Here is a 23696-nt window from a genome sequence, read left to right as displayed (position 1 = left end):
TGAACGGGAACCATTGACCTTGATATTTGGACTTTAAAAGTTTCACCGTTATCTGTATGGGCGGAACTTTACAATATACGCCGACCACCAGCCGCTGCTTGGTATCTTGGGCGAAGGAAAGCCTACACCAGCGTTAGCTGCAGCACGCATGCAGCGCTGGGCAATGACCTTTGCAGCCTACAGGCACCGCCTTAAGCACAGTAAGGGAAAGAACATGAATGTGGCTGACGCCTTGTCCAAATTGCCTCAAATAGTGCCGACTGAAAAAGAATTGGCAGAATGTTTGCCAGTATTTCAATGTCTTCCATTGACAGCCGACGAAATTGCCAAAGCGTCCAGACGATGTTTGACATTAAGTCGTGTAGCTGACTTTACTCTCAATGGTTGTCCTAGTTGCTGCTCTGAAGACCTCAAGGCGTATTACGTACGTCGAGATGAATTGTCGCTGGAGCAGGGCTCCGTAACGTGGGGAGTCCGGATAGCTATCGCTGAAGTGCTGAGGTATCGCACGCTCGGCTTGTTACACAATGAACATCCTGGGGCAAGTCGCATGAAAATGCTGGCTCGCAGTTTTGTTTGGTGGCTTGGAATTGACCAAGCCATAGAAGAGTACGTAAACAATTGTAAAATATGCCAGGCAGTGCAACCTGCAGCCGAGCCTGTACCGCTTCATCCATGGAGTTATCCTACTAGATGCTGGTCACGCGTGCATGTAGATTTTGCTCAAACGAGTGCAAATGTGTTTCTTGTTCTTGTTGACTCGTATTCCAAGTGGGTCGAGGTATGGCCAATGTCGTCGGTGTCTACTGCAAAGACAATTGAAAAGCTTCGAAGTGCCTTTGCAGCTTACGGTTTCCCGGAAACATTGGTAAGCGATAATGGGCCGCAATTTACTGCAGCCCAGTTTGCAGACTTCATGGCCGCCAACGGTGGGAAACACATTCGCATACCTCCTTATCATGCAGCTTCAAACGGCGCAGCCGAACGAAAAGTGCCAACGGTGAAACGTGCTCTGATAAGGCAAGTCTTGGAAAGGAATTCGTCAGGTACATGTTCGTTCCAGGAACGTATTGACAGTTTTTTTTTGATGGCATACCGCAACACACCCAGTAGTGTCACGAAAGACACCGTCTGAGCTTTTTCTTAAGCGACAGCCACGCACGAAACTTTCATTGTTGAAACCAGACTTTTCGAGAGCTATGCTCACCAAGCAGCAGGAACTCAAAGAACAGCGAGATAGGTGTCGCGGGAGTGAGCGCTTGTTTGATGTTGGGGATGAAGTGTTTGTGAAAACTGTGCACGGTGAATGTGGCTCGTGGGAGGAAGGTGTTGTGCACCAGGTTGTGAGTGCTGTGACGTTTGTTGTAAAAGTGGGCGAACAACTCCGGTTTACACACGCCGACCACTTGCGGTCACGTCATGCTGGCCCGGCAGCTAGGCTGGAACACGAGTCGCGACTCGAAAATCGCGTGACGCAGCACAGCGACTATGCAGCAGAGAGCACGTCACCGGCCGCAGCAAACGCAGCTCCAACACATCCAGTTCAGCAAGCTCAACAGCCTTTCCCACCTGCTGGCACAGACTGCCGGACACCGCCAACGGCATCTAGGTCATTAACGTCGATGTCAGAGCTGGAGCCACGGTTAGCTACACCGCCAGCGGAAAGGCAACCGCTACGGCGCAGTACGCGCACCCGCAAGCCACCGGACCGTTTCAAACAAGAGGAGTTTGCAAAATAAACAAATAAATGTTAGAGGGAAGGAAATCTGATAACGTGCGGTGCATGGAAACTGCGCCGATACTATCTTATGTGTGACGTCACGCCTGCCTATAAAATGCACGCGTTTGTGAATAAAGGCTGGCCTTGTGGCCACTAGGCCATATTAGAAATGCTGTAAAGAAGTCCAAGGAGGTTATGAAGGCGTTATGCTGGTTGACTATCCAGCACGGGAGAAAAGGGTATTCGCATAAAAAAGAAACAGAGAGCGCAAAGAGAAAACTTTCAGATGACCTTTGGGTCAGCAGTTTGATTATTCACTCTGCATTGACTCGAAGGGCGGAGTGTTCTTAAGTTTGGAGAGTTGAAGCGTTAACAGGTAAATCGTAGGTCAATAAATGCAGGTACGACGTATATTGACAGCTGAATCGACATGCTGAATTTATGAAAAAATTATTTTTTCACTCGATTGCCGAGAGCACCGCTCCAGCTGTTTGGTAAGATCTATGATGTACTTAATAATAGAACACAATTGCAAAGACCGCATACACACGAAAGGACGCCCCACAAGAACTAAAAATATCGCCATAACCTCTATAAAAAATTGTGGTTCTCAAGAATAGTAAAAGCGCTTTCACTGCGCGCAACGACAGAAATTTTTTTGAAGAGTATGAATTGCAATCACATAAAACAAGCTACATGCCATCTTAAACATTGGGCGCAAGCAAATTACAAACAAATGAATTGAGTCCGACAGCGTAAGTTCACTTTTCATGTAGCTTGTGTAAGCCCCGTTGAGCCTGTTGCTGTCGAGGCATGCTTGGCCTCGTCTGTTGGGGACCCATGTTTTTTGGTAGTCGCCAGATGCGTTAGTTTTATGCATGCTGGCGTACCGATGGCTTTAATCACACCGGACAGGTTATTGCGCAACCCACACGAGAGTAGATAAACTCACTTCACTTTTCCTCGAAAATCGTGTTGAATCCGTCGAACTGCTGTGTGCAGTGCCGGGCAACGCTATGAGAAAGAATATTCCTTTGTTGCTAAAATGTGGGGGAATCACTACGAGAGAATCACGCTGTGATGCAATTCGTAAGCTTTAATACGCAGTTGCCTGACATGCCATTGACTATCTGCTCATAGGTGCATTGTGACTTCAGCGACTGCAGAGACGCTTGTGAGTCGGTGAAAATAACATAATGTTAAATGCCTTGGCGAATAACATAAACAGCAACTGCAATTGATTTAGTAGCGTCTGCTGTAGCAGCTGAATTCATGTGGCTCATTGTGGCAAAGATTCCCGCACATATCTGGCAGATATTGTGCATCGCAGTCGACCGCTTAACAAACTCTGTTGTGGTCCTCTCGCGATGTTAGCGCACTTACTTCGAAGTCTATCTTACGCTGTGATAATGCACTTCACAAGTGTGTAATAAAGTTCAGCTTCATAAGGCACAAATCATCTGTACCAGAGTGAGGTCAACGTATCTTTGATGGAAGGAAAACTTCGCAAATGATCTACGCCCATGTTCCTCTTGAACTGGTATATGTGTGAGCAAGTACAACAACAGATATAAATGTGCTAACGAGTAAAATATATCTCCACGTGCTTGCAGGAGTACTTATCATTCAATCCAGGATTGACGTGGTCACCGGCCAGGAACGCAGCTTCACTGGTGTTTCCCCCTGCGCAGACGGACACATGGTTCAACGGAAACAAGCTGGGTATTCAGGAACGCAGCTTAAAGCGAGGCGGTGAGTCGGCACTTTGGCTCTCCCATAAAGCGTACACAAACGCGCACAATCATATGCACGAACAGGCGCCTGGCTTCTTTCTGGATGATCTTCTACAGTCAAGTTGCTTTTCGGCCTGCTGACGTTTAACTTCACGGCTTTTGCTAGCACACTTGTGAGTGCTTTTCTGCTGGACTGGGAAAGCGCTGTAGTAGATGGAAACGGTGTCACAGGTGAACGTCTCAGGGTGCCGCATACACTCGTGCAGGGCCATTCACGGAGAATACACTGACTTTGCTTGCGAACGTACGAATGAGAAATGCCAGCATTGGATCCATCGATTTCAGCTAATTTATGAACAAATCATGACTCAGTCGTCAGCCTATCCAAATTCTGACCTAGATACTTGCGTCTTGAGACTGAATAGAAGAACGCGCATCATTAAGGTTCTAGTGCGAGACGGCAGGACCGCTTTAATAAATAAAGTCAGGAACACCTCGTTCTTCTGCAAGCTCATGAGTCGTGAGAACTGGCGCCTAATACACCTCACGGTTACCCTCGTCCCTCATATGAGTAAAGTTGTCAGTAAAATGTCTAATTAGAAAACCAGACCTGTTTATGAAAGTAGCTCAGCATCAACAGCTATGTACATTATACATCCGGTATCCACGAAACATACCTGTGCGGCTGTGTCTAGTATACTAATTCGTCTACTAAAGGATTTGTTCTACTTCAGTTCAATAAAGAAGAAGCATGTGGGTTATCTAAAGAAATGTTGTCAACAGCGCGAAACTGTTTCCATATCGTGTGCACGATTGAATTTATTACTTCTGTACGAGAGGCGCCAAAACAGGATAACATTTAGTGATTCCCAGGCGGCACTCGCACAGTTTAACCGCACCAGTATAGAAACAATGAATAATATTATGGCTTACGACACTATCAAAAATCTCACGAAGGGAAACCAAGCGCGACACGCAATAATCTTTCAGTGGATCCCATGAGAGTGTATTATTCCAGACAGGCTATCGTCGATCACTCCACAAGACGCGCACATCAGAGAGATTATGTTCTTTCAATCCTACTGTCGGGAAGTGAATAGGGATGCATCATAAAAACACATATGCAAGTTGAAGCTTAATGGCATGCATTGTTTGGCAATTACAGAAGTTTTGATTTCTTCTACAGTGATCGGATTACTGAATTTTGCATTCTGGCTACCTTAAACACAAGAACCGAAAACCCTGTTTATTTTACGCCTTGGTACAGCCTGCAAAAAACACTCATTACAGAATTTTCCCGCGAATTCGGTGCGTTCAGAGTCCACAGTGTGACTGTCGCCACCAGACAACAGCTTGAAAGCCAGATGCGTACGGCACTATAAGTGGTTGTATATCATCATTATGATCCGTAGCATTAGGAAAATTAACATAATTCTGCGCGAGAGCGTTGTATCTCTACCGGCGACGAAAAAAGATGCCTTTTCAACTACGTTTTAAACGCGAAAATGCAGGTACTTAAACTTTGACTCACAAAGTGTATATGTCGGAATGTGTTATAATAAAGCCAGCCAACTGTACCTAATTGGAGTTGCTCAGATAATATTTTCTGCACAATAATACAAGATTAACAATGTTCTTTAATTACGTACAAGTGTACAACTTGATTTCGGAGTGAAACATTGTAGCACGTACAAGAGGTTAAGTACTATTCAATGTGCTAATTTTAGACCCAAAATAGCATCAGTTTCGGTGTTAGATTTTAAAAAAGTGGGAATAATACGGCTGTAAGGAGCGTTACGTGCACTGCATATCTGTACAAAAGTAAATTTTAAGCTGAACAAAATCATTACATGATGCATGCTTTATTTATAAACTTCGCAAATTCCAAGTCGGAACAAAACGGGCTCTCACTTCGCTGTCGAGTACGCGCCAAGCACTGCTGGACTTCATTATACAAGATGTGCGGGAATATTCATTTCAGCCATGGATAGCTGGAAGTTCATTTTCTGCCCATTTTGCTGTTCAACTGGGATCAGACATCCTTCCAGTCTAATTACATATATTGGATAAAAGGCAAATAGACGTAAAAAAGCTGCTTGCGGAAGTATAATATTGGTGATACCGTGGTGGGGAAGTCCCTGCTGAAAGAGATTAATCTACATTGTGCCAGCAAGAGGCGATATTGCGCGCCGCTGTTTGCACCGCCTGCGAATTTTAATCTATAAGGGTCAGTGCGGACCGAGATGGTGGCTATGCACCGCTGATCTTTTGATCTCTCAGAGAATTAGTGGCCACTACGAGTCAAATTAAGCTTATTCGCCCGAGCACACTTTATTGCTGTGCCCGGACAACCTTGCATTTATTTACTGTAGGAGAGCCTCGAAATCAAAGCCTGTTTGTTCTGAGCAGGGTAAGGGGTAATTACCTGACCTGTATTAGCCTTCACCTGTGGTCAGTGCATGTTGGCTGTGTACTTTGATAAATTAATGCCGTACACTATGGGAATAATAGGCGTGGAGCCCGAACGCATGAGAAAACTTTTATTATATTTCAGAGAAACGCACGAATAAAACGACATAATGCCATTAAAGATGAAAGAAAAGACGTGAGTGAGTGCACATTTTGCTTAGAAAACAATGACAGCCACATTACGCAAAAATACTTACCAAAGCATGCTAAGCGTGGTTTTTTCTCAGCATCGCTCTCTCTACAATTCGGGCGTGTAGAACTGCGACTGTATTAACTCAGAAACCGCAAGGTTATATGTAGACTGGTAGCGGTGCCTTCTTGGAAACTCATATGGGCAAAAACTGGCGGCATGTTGCAACCTCTGCCATATGTGCCTCGGGAAAGGATAGCTTTATTCAAACGAAAATTAGGATAAAATATGACTTCACACAAGCACACGGAAGCGACGTTACGATTTTACACTATTTGCCGCAAATGTTCATATTCATTTAAGGTTTGGCCATTTCAACCGCTACGCAAGCAGTCATTTCGCTACTGTGATTTTGTATCTTGCTTCTGTTTCCGCCTGAAATGACAACCGTTCAAAATGTACCTTGAACAAGATGATGCCTTACAATGATACGATCAGCATACTTTCGTTTCTTAAATAAGGAATTATAATATTAAAATCGCCACTGAAGCTCACGCAAAAATCACGCGGGCTGCCGGCCTCTGTTCGTTTCAAAGCGCTATGGCTATAAATTCACAAATGTTTATTTCCGAGTACTGGAAGTTTGTCTATTTATTCGTGCTGTTGTAATCCGCAAATTGAAAAGTGGCACTGCCTGCGCGCAAGGAAGCGGAGCCATTCATAGAGGGAGCGCCTCCATTTTGCAAGATTCCCGCAAGTACAACGCTAGCCACTGTACCAACTATACTGCAACGGTGTGCCGGGTGTCTGAAAGCCAGCTGACAACGAGGTTTCTTGGACCAGCGGTGCCACGTGCATCACTGCCCGCCTCAGTCGACTTCAGTCACCCGTTCCTCAAGACGCTATTAAGCCTCCACCCCCTTCCACCCCCGATCAAGCCGTGTAGGACTGCGTGTCAATAACCGCTCCTGATCGCAAACTGCTTACTTTTGACGTCGCTTAGCATTGCCTTTGCCATAACTTCATATACAAATGAAATGTAGGCGGACATCCACGGCGAACTGGCGGCGAAACTGTGTTGCCAGGGGACCAGCGGCGCAACGCTTGTTCCGAAATGAACTTTTTTCGTACCGCAGCTTTCATTCGCGCCACTTGTATGACAGCAGTCGTCACATCTCGCGAAAGGCCGAATTTATACAATCCTTCATTCGAGCGGTCAATACAGTGCGTTCAAAATAAGTTGTACAAACATGTGCGAAACAAGTTGTACGTGACGTTTTTGTTATAGTCGGTCTTGGTGCCGCGTACCGCTTTCATTTTGGAGCTGTAGCGCACGACGCTTTAAAAGCAACCGCTGATGGCCGCGAAATACATACGTTCGCGATCGCTTAACCTTTTCGCTTAATTTTGTCAAAAGAACAGAATATAGGTGGCGTTCTAGGCGGTGAGTCGTCTTACATGGAGAGCACTGCGGTGACCTTACGCCTGTCCCCAGCAGTACTTGTCTCGGCAGGTCGTGGTTGTGCTAAAAAGGATTAGTGAACGTCATTCGTCACGGAGGACCCGGTTTACACCTCTGCTTATTGAATCTTCCATAAAATATTGTGAAAAACAAGTTGTATCTCATGTTTGTCCCGTCGCCGGTGGCGATGGGCATGGCCCAGCCGCGAGTACGGTGAGCTGGCCGCGCCTCTGCGCTGGCTTCAAACAGTTTCTCGGTAGTCAGTCGGTGCTTTCAGCGGACCCATTGATGCGTTATAAAACGTGGTGGCCATGGCATGTTGCCGGCTCAGCAACTACTTCCAATGCACTAAGCCCGCCAGAGCATAGTCTTCTGATATCAAAAATTTAATTCTGGAGTTTTACGTAACAAAGCCACAATGTTATTGTGAGGCATGCAGTATAGTGCAGAATTCTGAATTAATTTTGACCATCTGTGGTTCTTTAACATGCACCTAGTGCACGGTGCACGGGCGCTTTTGCCGTTTTGTCCTCCGACTCCGCACTGCAAACCTCCTATCCCCGCCCCTACCTATCTTATCGCAGAATGCGCGCGCGCTAGTTTTACGCGCAGCCTTATCGCAACACCGGCAACGCTGGTTGGCGCCCGTAAGTCTAGAAAGTGGACTGTCACCACACTTCGACCCGCCCATCCTCGTTTCCGCCTAATATTTATTCTGCTTCTCTTTATCTCGCTATTCGACGCTGGAGGCAGGATTGGAGAGGGAGTGGGGGAAAGTTCGCTGCGGAACTCGCAACATCCGGGCATATCGCCGTAGTGTATCCTGTGTAAGTTTTGCCCTTTCACCCTTCTTGTCAATGGCGCATAAAGCTAGACGCCGCGGCCCTGAAGCGAGCGGCAGAGCACAGCCAGCCAAGTTTATCAAGTTTGGTAGATTTGGTCGGCGCGGTTTTCACTCCTGCTACGCGCTTGCATGGCATCCCCCATTTTGTCTGGACCGAGCGTCGCCTATCTTGCTTTCTCGCGGAAGCTGTGTTGGCTGAGGTTAAGCGCGACTGGCGACTTCCGTAATGTCACTGGTGGTTGGCTGGTGCTGCGAATCTACGCTTGTGGGAAGCTTTATTATGAGTGGTGCTCCGGTTGTATCTGCAGAGTGACCGGGGTTTTAAAATGCAGTGTACAGTGCAACCTTAAAGAACAACGAGGTGACCTGCACTTTCGAAAGTACTCTCTTGAATCGCAGTTCAACGGCACGTCAGTGATGTAGCTTACCAAAGACCCTTACTTTCAAGGGCAAAAGGAAAAATAAAAGTCGCAATTTCGTCCGACAGGCAAAGCATGGATTGCAATAGCAAATTAGTGCAAGGCTATGCAAACTAAGGATAGCAGTTTTATCGGCCATGTAAACTTTTACACATAGACATAGTAAATAAATTAACAGGCGTGGTGTCACACGTGCTCAAGCAAGAATTGCCACCACTCACTCGATGACCGCGGAAACGCGCGGTCGATACGTTAGAGCGAGGAAACGCGGCAGCACCAGCGAGCGAATTGACAAACGTGCTGCGTCTCGCGTGAACACGAACTGAGCCGGCATAACACAGCGCAAGACGGACTCTGTGTCCGTCGCAGATAGTTTTCAAGCCATCTACTCGCGGCGCCCGCCCGGAGCGCCGCGAGTAGAACGCGCCTTACCTCCTTACCCCTTTCCCTGAAGCCTTGCGCGCGATGGAAGAAGGCGCGCTGCCTCCCCGGTTTCCACTCCTGCGTGCCCGACATTCAGCCGCGATCACCCGCTCACCCTCGCATTCTTTCACTCGCACGTACAGCATACGGCGCGTGACGATGATTTTATCGCCCTTAGACTTCATACGGAACCTCATGGCGACGCCGACGGCGACGGCGGAAATGCACCTGGAGTGTTCATATATAATTGCTTTTGCAATAAAAACTAGGAGTTATCATGACCCCAGGCAGTTGGTCTCGGCAGGCCAGCCTTCTTTTAGCTTCTTTTTGGAGCCTATCTGGGCGATGAAGGTTTCGTAGTAGGCCTTGCAGGTGTTCCACGGTTGCCTGGCGTATTCAAGGCACAGTTTGAGTGGCGGTAACTGATTGTAGGCGCCCTCGTCACAATCGATACTCCTTCCGTGATCTCCGGTGTATTCTCTCGAGCAAATTCCGCATGCTCAGTGACTAGAAATTACCGGTTGCGCGTCACTTGGTGGAGCACTATTTCCCCTAATACTTATCCTTTATAAATTTTTGAATAGGCTTACGATGGTCACGTGATTCTCTCCTCGTCATTTTCCTTGCTCCCATGTTTGGTACTCGCGTCCCCTGCGAGTGACAGCAGACATGTATGTCAGCAGTGTGACTGTTGGAATTGCGCATCTGCACTTATGGTGCGTCATGCCATATACGAAACTACTGTTGATTCTGCGGAGCGACGAGACAAAATTTTCAACGCCTAGAGCGATGCTTCCCAACTCAAAAACCAAAACAGTCATCCAGACAATAAGCGTTCATGTCTTTTACGGTAATTTGTAAGTGGCAATACGTACGGCGAAGGTTTCTTTGGGCACAATTCTCGCAACGTCAACTTTTGTTTACGACGCAGGCTTTCATACCACACATTGCGAGAAATAAAGCACCGAGTTCTATCGTGAAGTAGCAAAAGCGCGTGCACGCTGCACGCGCACTTTTGCACCAACAGACAAATAAGAATTCAGATGGTTAAAAGATCCATCTAGTACATTTTATCCTTAAGCGAAATACCACCGCGCCTGCCTACATCGCGCTTCATATTTATTTATTTCTTGCAATGATATTTTGGACTGCAGGAAATAAGCATCTTTCTTGTGCGTTTAAGACACTTATGCGTATGTTTTCATAAATATTTTTACGGTTATAATCCCTCTGAATGTGCTAAGTTTAGTCGCGTATGAAGGTCTTTATCATTTTATTTGTTAAATTCATGAGAAATCCAGAACTAGTGGGTGCCAGACCGTGGGCCTGCCTCAGTCCGATTCTGCCGAGTGAGTTCGAGTGAGCATGGCTGAGAACTGTGGCGAGTATGAGAGAGAGCCCTAAGCAAACAATACATATTGTGTTTGAGCCGTTCATTTTGGCGGCTTATGACCGACAGGCAATTGTCTCTGGGGAGTGGTTTTGCCAAGCAGAGAACTGTCCATGGGATCTCTACATTAATAAGAAGTTCTTGGGGTTTCTATGCCCGTATAGTGACCGCGTTTATATATATATATATATATATATATATATATATATATATATATATATATATATATATGTTGTATGTATTGACCGCGGTTGTTGGAGAAGTATGGGAGAGGCCTTTGCCCTGCAGTGGGCGTAACCAGGCTGATGATATATATATATATATATATATATATATATATATATATATATATATATATATAACAAGTATTATGTCGCTTCATTTGCACGTGTGTCGAATTGCTCAGTTCGTGTCGCGTGCAGTCATCATCGATATCACTTATTACTGTAGGCAGCAGTCATTGCACAATAAGTAGAATAAATGTTGCAGATAAAAAAGTATATTTTAAACATTTACACGTGTTTTCTAAATAAAGTGCTGCGGGCACTAGATACTTCATATGGTAGGCTTTTCATTGGGCAATAAAAAGAGCAATGCTTGAAAATCAGTTCCTTTAACACCGCTTGAAGGCTTGCTCTAATGTGATTCATTCTAATTGAGCGCATGAAGGGGTCATGCCGAGAATAAAAGAGTGGCTAGGATAAACATGAAAGCCGGCAGATACCACGCCCTGTGGGAGTCGATGTTATGCGTAGCAGGTTGCGGGGAGCCTACTTAATTAGCCAAATGACCATATGAGCAATCAGCAGAGACGTAGGCAGCTGTTTCATGACCTAAATGCCACGTATCTTATGACAGTCATGTCATGACCTGTCAGCCATGTTCTTAATACACTCTTGTCATACTGTGCTAATTTTTGTACATACCAAGCGTTGGCGGCTGTTTTATGACCTACATGACAGGCATGTCATGACATTCATCTCATGACCTATCATTTATGTTCGTCATAAACTCTTGTCATATTATGCCAATTTTGATATTTACCAAGATAACGAAACGACCATGATAGCACCAAGACATAAGAGGCTGTATCATGACCTACATGACACATATGTCATGATATTAATGTCATGACCCATCAGTTAAGTTCCCCATACTCTTCCTGTATTATGCCAAATTTAGTGCATACCAAGTTAACGAAACGAACATGAGAGCACCAAGACGTAGGCGGCTAGATAGATACGCAGAGATACTGTCAAAGTGGTACACAAATGCTTCGCATTTAAATATTCACTAATGATTACAATATTCCCTAATCTGAAATTTGGCTGACGTGGTGTGACGTGACTGCCTCACTAATCCGGAGATCACAAGAGGCAGTGCGTGGCTTACGCGTGGGATCAATTCACAGCAGCCGCCACAGACAGACCTCCGCTCATGCAACGCTTTGCTTCCATATGTCTGTCACGCGCTACTATCACGCCATCTCGTAACCGTCGTCGCCGCAGAGCCCCTCTTTCGTGGCAGTACGCTTTTCTTCTCACACTTTCGCCATACCCACCTTCTCCGCTTTGCCTCTCACGGCTCCGCTGCACCCTCCTCCTCCACTATCCTTCTCGCGCTCTCTTCGTTATCACCGTCTTTCATCACGCACCACGCTTCGCGTCCACTCTTTCATCCTTTGCTGCGCTCGTTCGCTTGGTTACGAGCGACGCCGAGGCGCGCCAACGCGCAATGCAGTAACGGACGCCTAAGCGCTGCGCTCAAAAACAGCAGTACGTGGGAATGATTGTTCCTTTTTTTCTGTGAGCAAGTTTCCATACCAAAAGCAGGTTTGCTTTCGTTATGAGATTTGATACCCTAAACTAGCTTGAACACCGTCAGTATGAAAATCTCGCTCAAAATGTTTGCATGCACTTTTTAAATAATTCAGTGTCTTCATTAAATTGGCACTGTACTGGATGGTCTGACTATCGTCTTAAGATCCCTTAGCTTCACAAGTGTTAGGGTTTATGCTGTTTTATCTTTAAGAGAGTTTGGCTTCGTTATAGTGACAAATTTATGAGTTTTATATAAGTATGTGGAATATGGTTGGATAGGTAAACATAAAAACGCATCCCAGTCAACACAAGCAAGCAATGTCAACTGTTACTTTATAAAAAAAGTATCAACGTTCCACCCAATGAGACACGCCAGAACGCAGGCGGCAAACGAGAATGTGAGCAAATTCGAACGGGGCGCGATTCTCCACGATTCCTAAAGCAAAAAAAAAAAAAATAGTGCGAATGTTGAATCGAGCCCACATGCATATACAGACTGCCATCTTTGTGCACGAGTTATTTCAATCCCCTAAAGGCATACCTGAATATGAAAACAGCGCTTGCCAGTGAAAGCTTTCGTTCGAGGCAAGACGGCTTTCTCTGACTGCTCACCCGAAAATGCCGAGTTTATTTTTTCTTGCTTCCTTTCTTCATCTCAGTCTATTATTACAGGACCATCGAAGTGAAACCCGATGGTTACAATTTTACTGTTTGGTTCTTTTAGAAGGCTCTCATGTTCTCGCTCATCCAAATACAGAATCCGTATAAACCGACAATAGGAAAAGAATATCCCTGCTACACGCATAAGTGCAAAGCTTGTTTTGTTCCTCGAAAATGCAAAAAAAAAGCTCGTGCTTTGATTCGAGTGTAAGGATGCGTGCGATCGCATGCAGAATTCAAAGTGGCAATGGAGAGACAGGATTCGATGAGATGCGAATCGCCTCTCACATATGCAAAACGCCTATAGGGTAAAAAAATGAAAAACGCTCAAAGCCGCCCAGAAACGTGATTCTGAATACGTAAGCAGATGTAACTATCACGCAGAGAAGATATCACGCTTTTGGAGTCTGCTTTTTACATGTTTAGGACTAGACTGTTACAGTGTCGCACGGGCTTGCAGCACGCCGAAGGTACCGTTACTTGTGCGAATCGTTGTTGCTAGGTAAAGCAAACAGTTCGTATACAAGTGGGGCCTTCAAAACAATTTCTTAAAGTGCAAAATCCCGCAGCGTACAGAGTTATCGAATTTGCAAGGAATCTTGAATTGCATGTGCATATTCTTAGTGGTCCTTAAATTGTTTGCTTTCGGCTCGATGCTTTTCTTGAATAAGCTTTGCAACAGTTTGAAGTGATCTTGCAGATTAACATTGCTACTTTTCTTATTAAATCACATTACAAATTATTATTATGAAATATCCATCTGCTATAACCGTAATTTTCTGAAACGCTTTTCTTTCCGCGAATCCCTATTGAATTCATATCTCCGCTTCGAGTTATTTGGAAAAATGTTCCTTTCACGCAGTCATATGTAAGTACAGCGAAAATGGTTTCATGAAAATTCGTTTGCAATGATCTCTAAACAAACAGATTCATAAGGAAGGCTGAATGACTTCGCGCTGTTTTCCCGCTTCCCGAACGCTCGTTAGCGGGCTGTCCAATAAAAGACTAAGAACTCTCATCGAGCTCGTCCAACCAAACAACACAAATGGATATCCTGACACCTGCCCTGAAGTTCTCTAGAAAAGTGGACATTCATTTCACTCTCGCACCAATTCCGGCATGGTACTGTTATAGTCCGCGCTACGGGATCTGACTGACTGAGTAACAGATATTCATTCCAAGCGATGCAGGGTATCAGCCCTCCATCGGCCGATGAATGTCGGGTAGCAGACGTAGGTCGCTGCTCTCTCATTATTACAGACACGCCACAGAGAAGCCTAGATCAGTAAGTCTTAGGGAAGTCGCAATACAGTCTGGGTCTAGGCCAGGTATTTTTTTATTTACAAATACTGCTGTCTCTACTTCGAGCGAGACAAAGCAGGAGGGGGCACAGATATTATCAGAAACAAAAGAACAAGCACTAACGATACACAAACAGGTTAACAGGTGATAATTTTAGTTATTTGCTCAATGAACACTTTAAAGGACAGTGCCCGCAGCGAACCCTCCTAGTTGTTCGAAATTGCAACTGTGAGTGGAAAAAAAAGAAAATTTAAAGTAGTCTATATGTGTTCTGACACGAACGATGTTTAATGCATGTTTCGTCGGGTTGCTCGTGTGGTAGGAGATATAAAAGAGAAGAGTGGCCTGAATGCCGGATGACATGTGAATAATCTTGTTAAGCATGATGATTCGTTCCCGTGTGCGCCTATGTTTCAAAATCTGCAATGATAAGATGTGGGAATGTGATGAAGATGCAAAGCTGCGATCATAGAGACTGTAGATGAATCTGATTGCTTTTTTCTTAACTGATTCCAAAAGGTCAATGTCACATGCGCAGTGAGGAGACCCAACAGCTGACGCATATTGCAGTATCGGTCGAACTAGTGATTTGTAAGTAGTTAGCTTACTTTTCATTGTCGCATTTTTGAACGTTCGTTTAACGTAACGAAGTTGGCTAAGTAGTTTTCCACAGATGTGATTAATTGAGCGTGCCATATTAAGTTATGTGAAAAAATAGCAACCAGATATTTGAAGTCCTTAGCGTGGGAGAATTAACCAAAATTAGCATTGTAAGAGAAAGGTAGCGGCTTCTTTTTGTTACCAAAGCTCATTGCGAATGTTTTAGTAAACGAATTTTCACTTGCCACGTGTTACTTCATTCGCACAACAGGGAAAAATCATTGCTTAATTCCTCTTATTCTTTAGCGCTGCTAACAGTGCCGTAGAGGACGCAGTCATCAGCGCATAGACCCAGCTTGACGGCGGTGTTCCTGATAATATTCTTAATTAATGTGAATTACGATAGCAGAGGTCCAAGCACCGAACATTGAGACATCCCTTATGGGACTGTGACTTATATATACTGTGCGCAAATAAAAGTGACGAACTGAGATGTCAATTTTAAGTAGTCAGTTATCCAGTCTACTAATTTAGCCACATTGAATAATGAATAAGGGTTAGATTGTAGTCATGGCGCAGCAAGCTATTTTGCACCTGATTGGTAGCCGCTGTTCTACACTGTTCACAAGATCGACACTTTCGAGCTTGTTGAAGTCATGCAGACTCTAGGCATATATAATGCTTCTGAATACTTTTCTCAGGCGTGTATTTATTGCAGTATGCTTAGTACTTATTTTCAGATAAGTATAAGTCAGTGTACACGACACGCTTATGAAAAGAAGGAACATTGGGGTTTTACATCATTGACATGTATGCCTTCGCGTATCATATTGGAAACATGCAGGAATAATAGTTTATTTGGCTGGCTTGCTGCCACTTCAATAACTACCGCATACACATTGCTATCCTCGCAGGGGCGTCTGCGTCAGCAGGCGTTTGGTGTGTTGCGACACCACGTACCCGAGCACGCGAGGGTTGGAGCCTGCCGTGTGTAGCCGTGCGGGGCTTAGCCGTGTCTGTGGAAAGGGAGATCCTGGGGGTTGAACCGATGCTGGCTGTTTGGACCTTTAAAGCCCCCCGGCGGAGGCCACACCCCCGTCTGGTCTCTGCTTCACGTAGACGGCACCTGCAGACTGACTAACCTGGAGGAAACCGGCAGTCGCCTTTTCCTGTCTCTCTCTTCTCAAATCTTCGTCTTTCTCCCTGACTTTTTGACCAGTCTTGTCTTCTTCTTTCTTCCATTTACTTCCTTCCTCCTTGGCGGCATGGGTTAACCTGGTGTGCCTATCCTACCTTGGGTACACCACATGTGGTTATAGTGATGGCGCACGACTGGCGTCGTGGATGGTGGTGGTGAAAAACTTTTATGGCTCTCAAACGAGAAGCACATGGAGGCACGCACATGGGCTGGTCCTGAAGGGCCCGGCCCTTAAAATACTGGGTGGAATCCCTAGTACGGGATCCCAGTGGCGTCGGCCGCTGCCCGGGCGCGCTCGACCAAGGCCCTTTGGGCCTGCAGGTCATAGCAGCCGAGCAGGGTCGCCTCCCAGTCCTCCCGAGTGGGGTTTGGGTGAGGGGCAATAGCTGGGTTAGATGGGCAGGCCCACACCATGTGGTAGATATCCGAAGACGTCTCCGCACAGTGCGGACAACTGCCCGTGAAAGAACGATCAAAATGTTTGAGTGCTGCCGGGCACAGCAGAGTGTTGGTATACAGACGGAGTAAAGCCGCTCCTACATCTTAGATAGCCCTTTACTCGGGTGAGGGTAAAGGCTATGGCCAGATTGATAATGCAGGACAATGTCTTTAAAAGAATACGCGGGATTCAATTCAAGATCCTGATCCAGGTGGTCGAGCAAGGAAGCCCGGAGAGAGAGAGAAAGCGGGCGGCGGCATGGGCTGCCTCATTCCCCTCGAGACCCATATGAGCAGGAGCCGGTGAGCGGGGTCCCCGGTGTAGGTGCAACTTTGAAGTAGTCGCTAGGCTAAGTATGGAGCCCAGCCTTGCTCGACGTTTCGACAGGCCCCTCGCGAGTCGGAGATAATTGTTTTGGAATCAGAGTGGGTAGCAGCTAGTGAAATGGCGACCTCCTCCGCATGAGTTATGTCGCGGGCGCGAAATGTAAGCCCGTTCACTGTTTTGGACTGGTGGACGACTGCGGCCGTGTACCATCCCCCATGGTGGGGGCCGGAGGCGTCCACGTAATAAGTGCCGGGTTTCGACCCATAATGGCAGCCCAGGGCTTCCGCCCGCGCCAGGCGCCGACCATTACGGTCCTCACGTGTCATGTTGTTAGGAAGAGGGCGTACGTGGAGGGCGCATCTCCACTTGAAATGGAGTCGCACTCGCTCTCCCATAAGGGTGGTCTGTTGAATGTGTAGTCGGGCAAGGAGGTGGCGACCCGAAAGTGTCTTAGAGAGGCGTGTGTATTGGTTAGTTAAGTGAGCCTCTCGAAGCTCCCGGAACGTGTTCACCATGACTATACCCAGGAGTCGCTGGTTGGAGGTGTTCACGGGGAGATCGAGGGCTATCTTAATAATATTGCGGAGGATGACTTCGAGTGCATCCTCGTCTTTTTTTCGAAGGTGGAGGTAAGGAGTCGAATATAAGATTCGACTGGTCACGAATGCATGCGCCAGCCGCAAGGCGTCTTTGCACCGCTACCCCCCGCGTTTGTTGGAAACCCGGCGGACCATGCGGCCCACCTGGTCCCCCACCTTACGGAGCTGGGCCAGGGTAGTGTTTGACCATCTATGTTGATCAATGAAAAGCCCCAGTACCCGGACTTCTGTGTGTTCAGGAATTGGTCCTGTCTCCAGAAAGAGCTCAATTTTGGCTGTACACTTTGGTGGCGTCGTGGAGGGTTGTACACAAGCTCTGCCGCGTCCGCTCGTTCGGCTCCGTGGTAGGCGGCCGGCGCTGTTGCCGAACAAATGCATTTTTCTCATGGCAGCACAAACCACTGTTGTCTATGATCGGCGCCTGATAAGATGCCGCAGCGAAGCATCGTTCCAGTTCTCTTTTCGGAGCTAGGTTCCATCATTTCCGAAGTACTATGTGCTGCACTGTGAAAACAACATACCAGTAAGAAAGCTCTCTCCATCCCCAGTGGCCAAGTGCCTAAAAGACAAATCGGGGCTGCATACAAAGCCTCAAAAATGTCTAACGGGGTCCTCCTCCTAAAATTCAGCGACAAAGATCAAGCAGAGAAGCTCTCGGAAATTTCCATTATTGGCGACGCGACAGTGACAGTTTCAGCCCACAGAACCATTAGTACAAACTGGGGAGTAATAGCAGAAGAAGAATTTCTTGGCTTGAGTGACGAGGAAACGCTGGAAGGTTTCCAGGAACAAAATGTTAACAAAACACAGAGAATTGTCATCCGCAGAAACGAGCAAGAATCCCGACAAGACATGTTATACTCACCTTTGGAACAAGCGTAGTGCCTACCTCGCTCGATGCAGGTTATGTTAAAGTCAATGTCAGACTATATATCGTAAACCCCAGACAATGTTTCAAGTGCCAAAGGTTCGGACATGCTTAACATGCATGCGGAGGCCAAACAACCTGTGCAAAATGCAGCTCCAATGATCTCCAATCTGACAACTGCACTTCTTGCGCATATTGCATTAACAGCAAAGGAGGCCATCCAGGTTACTCGCGGTCTTGCCCTTGCTGGAAAAAGAAAAAAAAAGAAGTAATTGCACTAACCATGAAAGGAAAAATCTCGCTCTTTGAAGCCAGAAAGCGATTGTCGTACCTTTCGCAAAGAAGTTATGCTGATATGAATTTATCCCCTTCAGACGCTCAAATGATGCAGCTTATAAAACTGCAATATCTTTCTTTCTGAGCGCAAAGTTTAGGATTTGCAAACTTCGCGATTCAACTTTCAAAACGACATCAATTTTTGGTAACATTGTGACAAGGTTTATTAGAGTCATCGAGCGATAGCCAGAAACACAGCGGCAGCAACGATAGCTCAGCTGGATGGGCGAACTGACCGCGCAACAGGCAATGGCGATGGCGCTTTCTAGCCTGCCGATCTTCTTGATCTTCCTGTGGCTCCGAGACACGCGATGGTGATCGAACAATCTAGTGTCCTTCTTTTTCCTTACAATATTGTTAATTAAGATGGACGAAATGAAGATTGTGCTTTTTGCACTAGGTAAACTTTAACATTCTCACTCAAACAGAACTTATTTTATTTGAACAGGCTATGGGGTTGTCAGATGAAAGTATTTTTGTGTTTTAGATGTATATGAGTAGGGTCATTAGAGTTGGCCTCGAGTGAAACGTTCATCTTAAGAACATCAAAATGACACTTACACGTGCCAACGCATGGGGAATTACACAACCAAAACACCTTCACCCACGGAGCAGTGATTTCGTTCCTAGCGGAAAGCTGTCAAAGACAATTTTATTTCGCTTCCATTAGCTCCTAGATGCTTCCGACGATATGAAAGTAGAGGGACCCTTCTCGAAAGCTGCAGGCAAGTGCTTCCAACCGAAGTGGCAAAATTCACGTGAGCCCTATCAGGAGCTTCTTCCTTTATTAATTTTTTTCGTTTTCGTTCACAATGTATGCAAGAGACGCAGTGGAGCCTGATGGCTTCGCCAGGCCCATTACTTTGTTGCCCAGAAGCCAGAAGCTATAATGTGATGGGAAGTAAGGTGAAAGCAACCTTTAATAAAGCGCAAAGTGGACCGTGCAACCTTTCAGCACTAGTCACGCGGAAGCTGCGCTTTCATCGCAGGTGACCGGGCGCTTTTTCTCGAACCGTCCTGTAGCAAGACTCAAAACAGAAGGTAGAAGGTAAGGCACAATATTTTGTCTTTCCAATTGCTTTGAAGGCTTCCCTTTGATCTCGTGTGAACGACAATGTGGGAGCTGTGCCGTTGTCCTTCGCTAACTTGAATCAAATGAGCCGGAAAGCGTGAGAGGAGTGTTGAAATTGACCGTATATGTCAAAGATGGCTCGCCCAGTATCATAGATGTTTAAAGTTAAAGAGTGGGACAAAAGTGTATTGTCTTGTGATATCGTTATGGGCATAATAAACCCTTCCTATAACACTTCCTTCACGTAATGTGCTTCAGATTGTCTACAAAGCTATTCTCAGGCGTGCGGTGAAACTAGAACATGAGTGCCCTTAAGGAGGTGCAGTTTTCGTGTTCGGCGCCGCTGCTAATTACTAACCACACACGACCCAAATACGCAGTGTTCTTCTGACTAACGTGTTGGATCACTATTAAAACCATAACCCAGTAAATACGTTAAGTGAACCAATATTTATTCATTTACCTATTACAATAAAGTTTCTTACTTTCGCGTTTCTTTCTGTGTCTAATTTCTTCCTTCTCTCCAACGCTCAGTGTTTAGCTAATGGAAAGGTAAAAATGGTGTGAAGGAGGAAGGGATTTTAATGCGCTCCCCACCATTTGCCTGGCTACGAAAATTCGTGCCGACGCTCCCTCCGGATAGCAAAAAAAGCGTGACTAGCCGCTGAAATCTAGTTGCAGTGGATGTCCTTCTATATAAAATTAGAAAATAATATTCCCTTAGTCGATTCATTCCACGTGTTGTAGGGGTCACTGTTGTCTTTTTGAGCACCGAAGAAATCGAACCCTTAGCGTTTGGTCATCCTTCTAGCGCAAGGGTTTCAAGTTCACTTTGTGAACATAAACGCTAACGAGGTTTCCCTTTCATTCGCTTGAGTTTTATTTCCAGTGAAATGATCGCATTTATTTCGTCTCACGCTGTAATGATGTATCTGCGACGGTCAAACAACTTCGCAGTAGTCCCCCCCCCCCCCTTAATACGATGCTCCCGACAGCCAAAAACTGAGTTCGGAGATAAAAAGATGATTTCACTAATTTTCTATACATAGAGAGCATAAGGTGCATTGGTTTAAGTCGTTCGTTACCGCCCGTATAGAAATCAATAACTTGATGGACAGTTTTTTTTCAAGAGTTCATAAATATTTCCACTGGAATTGATCTACCTACAAAGCCATCGCACCGTCTGAAAGCACGACCGAACTCTAATTAGTTTTAGAATTTCACTGGCGCTTTCGCAGGCTAAGAAATCTGCAAACATAAAACTTCGACTGGAAGTATTGACGAAACTATTTAATATTTGGGGTTTTACGTGCCAAAACCACTTTCTGATTATGATCCACGCCGTAGTGAAGGACTCCGGAAATTTTGACCACCTGGGGTTCTTTAACGTGCACCTAAATCTAAGCACACGGGTGTTTTCGCATTTCGCCCCCATCGAAAATGCGGCCGCCGTGGCCGGGATTAGATCCCGCGACCTCGTGCTCAGCAGCCCAACACCATAGCCACTGAGTGACGAAACTATAGCTTCTAGTGTTTGTATCAAGCCCTCAATAGCGCTACGCGAAATTAGCTCTTCGGTCAACTCGGCAAGAGAATTTTTGAACGGCGGCAGCACAGAACACGCAGCAGCTTCTGTCGGGTTGTGTAATCCTCTGATCCGATATCTATAGGTTGTTTTAATAATGCCTCAAATAATGGCAGACGCTTCTGAATGCGCATGATTTTGACTGTTACGATCGACTAATCTCTAGTACAGCTTTACTTTCCTTCCCGTGGGTTATTTTTATCCATCTGCGCTTCTAGAGCCTCTGTGCAAATTACATCGAGGGATCCATCCCATCTTGCAGGGTTTTCACTCACGCAGGAGCCCACTGTAGATTACAGGTCGACATACGACCGAAGCATCACTGCCAGTCTAATCCCTTGCATTTCAATCACTCCCTGTACAAGTGCCCATATTCGTTGCTCAACAATAGTGTACGACACCCCGCACTGCTCTACCGCACTCTACAGAAACCATGACAAAGCACGTCGTGGTTCCAGTGCCAGTTCAACGCACACTAGACCACCTTCTCTGCTCAGAAACTATAATCGAACGCAATAGACAAATACGAGTAGGTTACTGCATGCAAGCTGACCTGACAACCGTTCCTTCGGGAGGCTAAATGACGTAGTGAAAAAACAAACCCGGTGTGTTCTGCAATGAGTAAAAACAAATCCTCCCTGTACGATAGAAACTTGCCCTGTTTTAACATTTGCGAAGGTACTTCTTTTCGTATAGCATGGGCAACATTGTCGCTCGTATTGACGCCAGAAAATCTTCATAATCATATTTTTACGCGATATGACTGATGAAAGTTGGGAACTAGACCGACTAACATAGTTTGCACATTTCAGATATTCTTTTATTCTAAGTGTTTAAACTAAAAATAAGAAAAAGTATTACTTTCATTCGTGTTCATTGAAGTGCTTCTTTCTAGTTTCACAGAATTGATAAAAAGGGACTGAGCAAATACTACTGCTTTACATCCATCCAAAGCCCCACTGATAAGGCTACAATTTGATGCATCGCGGTGGACATGGTGACAACTACGTCTTGATATAAAGCAATAAAACATTAAAAACGAAAATGAACACATTTGTAGCGGCAATGAAAGAGCTAACATGGCCGAGGGCTTCGCGGTATGTAATAGTTTGTCTCGTTGTAGATGATCGTGAATGTCTTAAGTAAAAACCACTCGCATTCGAGCGTATCAGAACAATTAACTCATAGAAAAACAAACACGAACAAAACAACATAAGAAAATGAGTGGAAAACAGAGAGAGAAATTGAGTGACAGGGAAGAGGAAAGCCTGCTTAACTTCACCCTAACTGTCTAGCGCGCGGCTGACATCCGAAAATCGGTCAGCAGTGTGAGGAAAGAGAAGGACGCAAACACGAGAGAATTTGGCAACGAAACAGGCGCGTACGACCCTCGACGGTATATTAAAATTAATAATTTCCTTTGCCTCTTTCGTCAGTTTTGTGGCTGGCAGGCGGTGTTCGGGCTTTCAATACAAAGGCCCCAATGCAAAGGACGCGCGGGCTCACGCAACTCAGTTGCCAAGCGCGTTCATCACTGTACGCCAGTCAAGGAGGCCTTAAGAAAACAGTTTAACCTTTACGTCATTTTATTCCCCTTGACGCACTTGATATCGCTCGCAAGCCTTGGGACCTCTGTGTGGGCGGAGTGCTTAGACGTGGTAGTGGAGCGCGTGGGGAAATGGACAGCCTTCTTTCTCGTGTTTTCTGTTTCCAGTCCTCATCTGTTCCCGCTACCCCCTACCATGAATCAGCACCGACTAGCCCAAATTTCCGCTCTTTTAAACCCTGCTCTTCTACCGCTGAGCACTCTCTATGCGGCAGCTGCGGTAGGGCAAGGGTAGATGGCTACAACAGGAGAAGAAAATGGCAGGCGTCTTCACCGCTGCAGACATTGCACATATGACGAATGGGCCTCAATGTAAGGCCACCTGCAGGCACATCTGTCTTTATCTTACTTCAAGCTCCTCTTTATTACGGAAATTGTTATGACTGCTTTGAAATACGACACATTAAATCGGTAATTGCCCTAGGTGCAAGTGAAAAGTATCGCTGTATCTGTTTCAAATTGCATAGGTCCTTGGCAACCAATTAAAAAGCTGTGATCACTTGTTTTCCACCATAATCATTTGTATCCCATGTGCCGGTGCAACAGCAGCGAGAGAAATTGTGTGCTTTCCGTGTGCCTCGGGAGGCATTACTGACGATGTTATAGCAAGGTCTTTGTTAATATATTACTTGAAGTCTTCCAAAACTTTCTAAATTTGCAAGATTCCTAACCATTACAAAAATAATCTTACTAA

The 23696-nt window shown here is 45.7% G+C and overlaps 1 protein-coding gene across 1 annotated transcript in view; it reads left to right on the top strand.

Moving 5' to 3' along the window:
* The window catches only part of LOC142583126 (uncharacterized), an 841809-nt gene that overhangs the window by 363964 nt on the left and 454149 nt on the right, over positions 1–23696 (top strand). The window contains exon 2 of the mRNA XM_075693456.1: positions 3334–3472. Within this exon, the coding sequence (XP_075549571.1) occupies positions 3334–3472 (139 nt within the window). The remainder of the gene's footprint in view (positions 1–3333; positions 3473–23696) is intronic.

This window comes from Dermacentor variabilis, chromosome 5 (assembly GCF_050947875.1).
Source record: "Dermacentor variabilis isolate Ectoservices chromosome 5, ASM5094787v1, whole genome shotgun sequence".
Taxonomy (NCBI): domain Eukaryota; kingdom Metazoa; phylum Arthropoda; class Arachnida; order Ixodida; family Ixodidae; genus Dermacentor; species Dermacentor variabilis.
The sequence above is the reverse complement of the archived record's forward strand: the minus strand, read 5'-3'. Positions and strand labels throughout refer to the sequence as shown.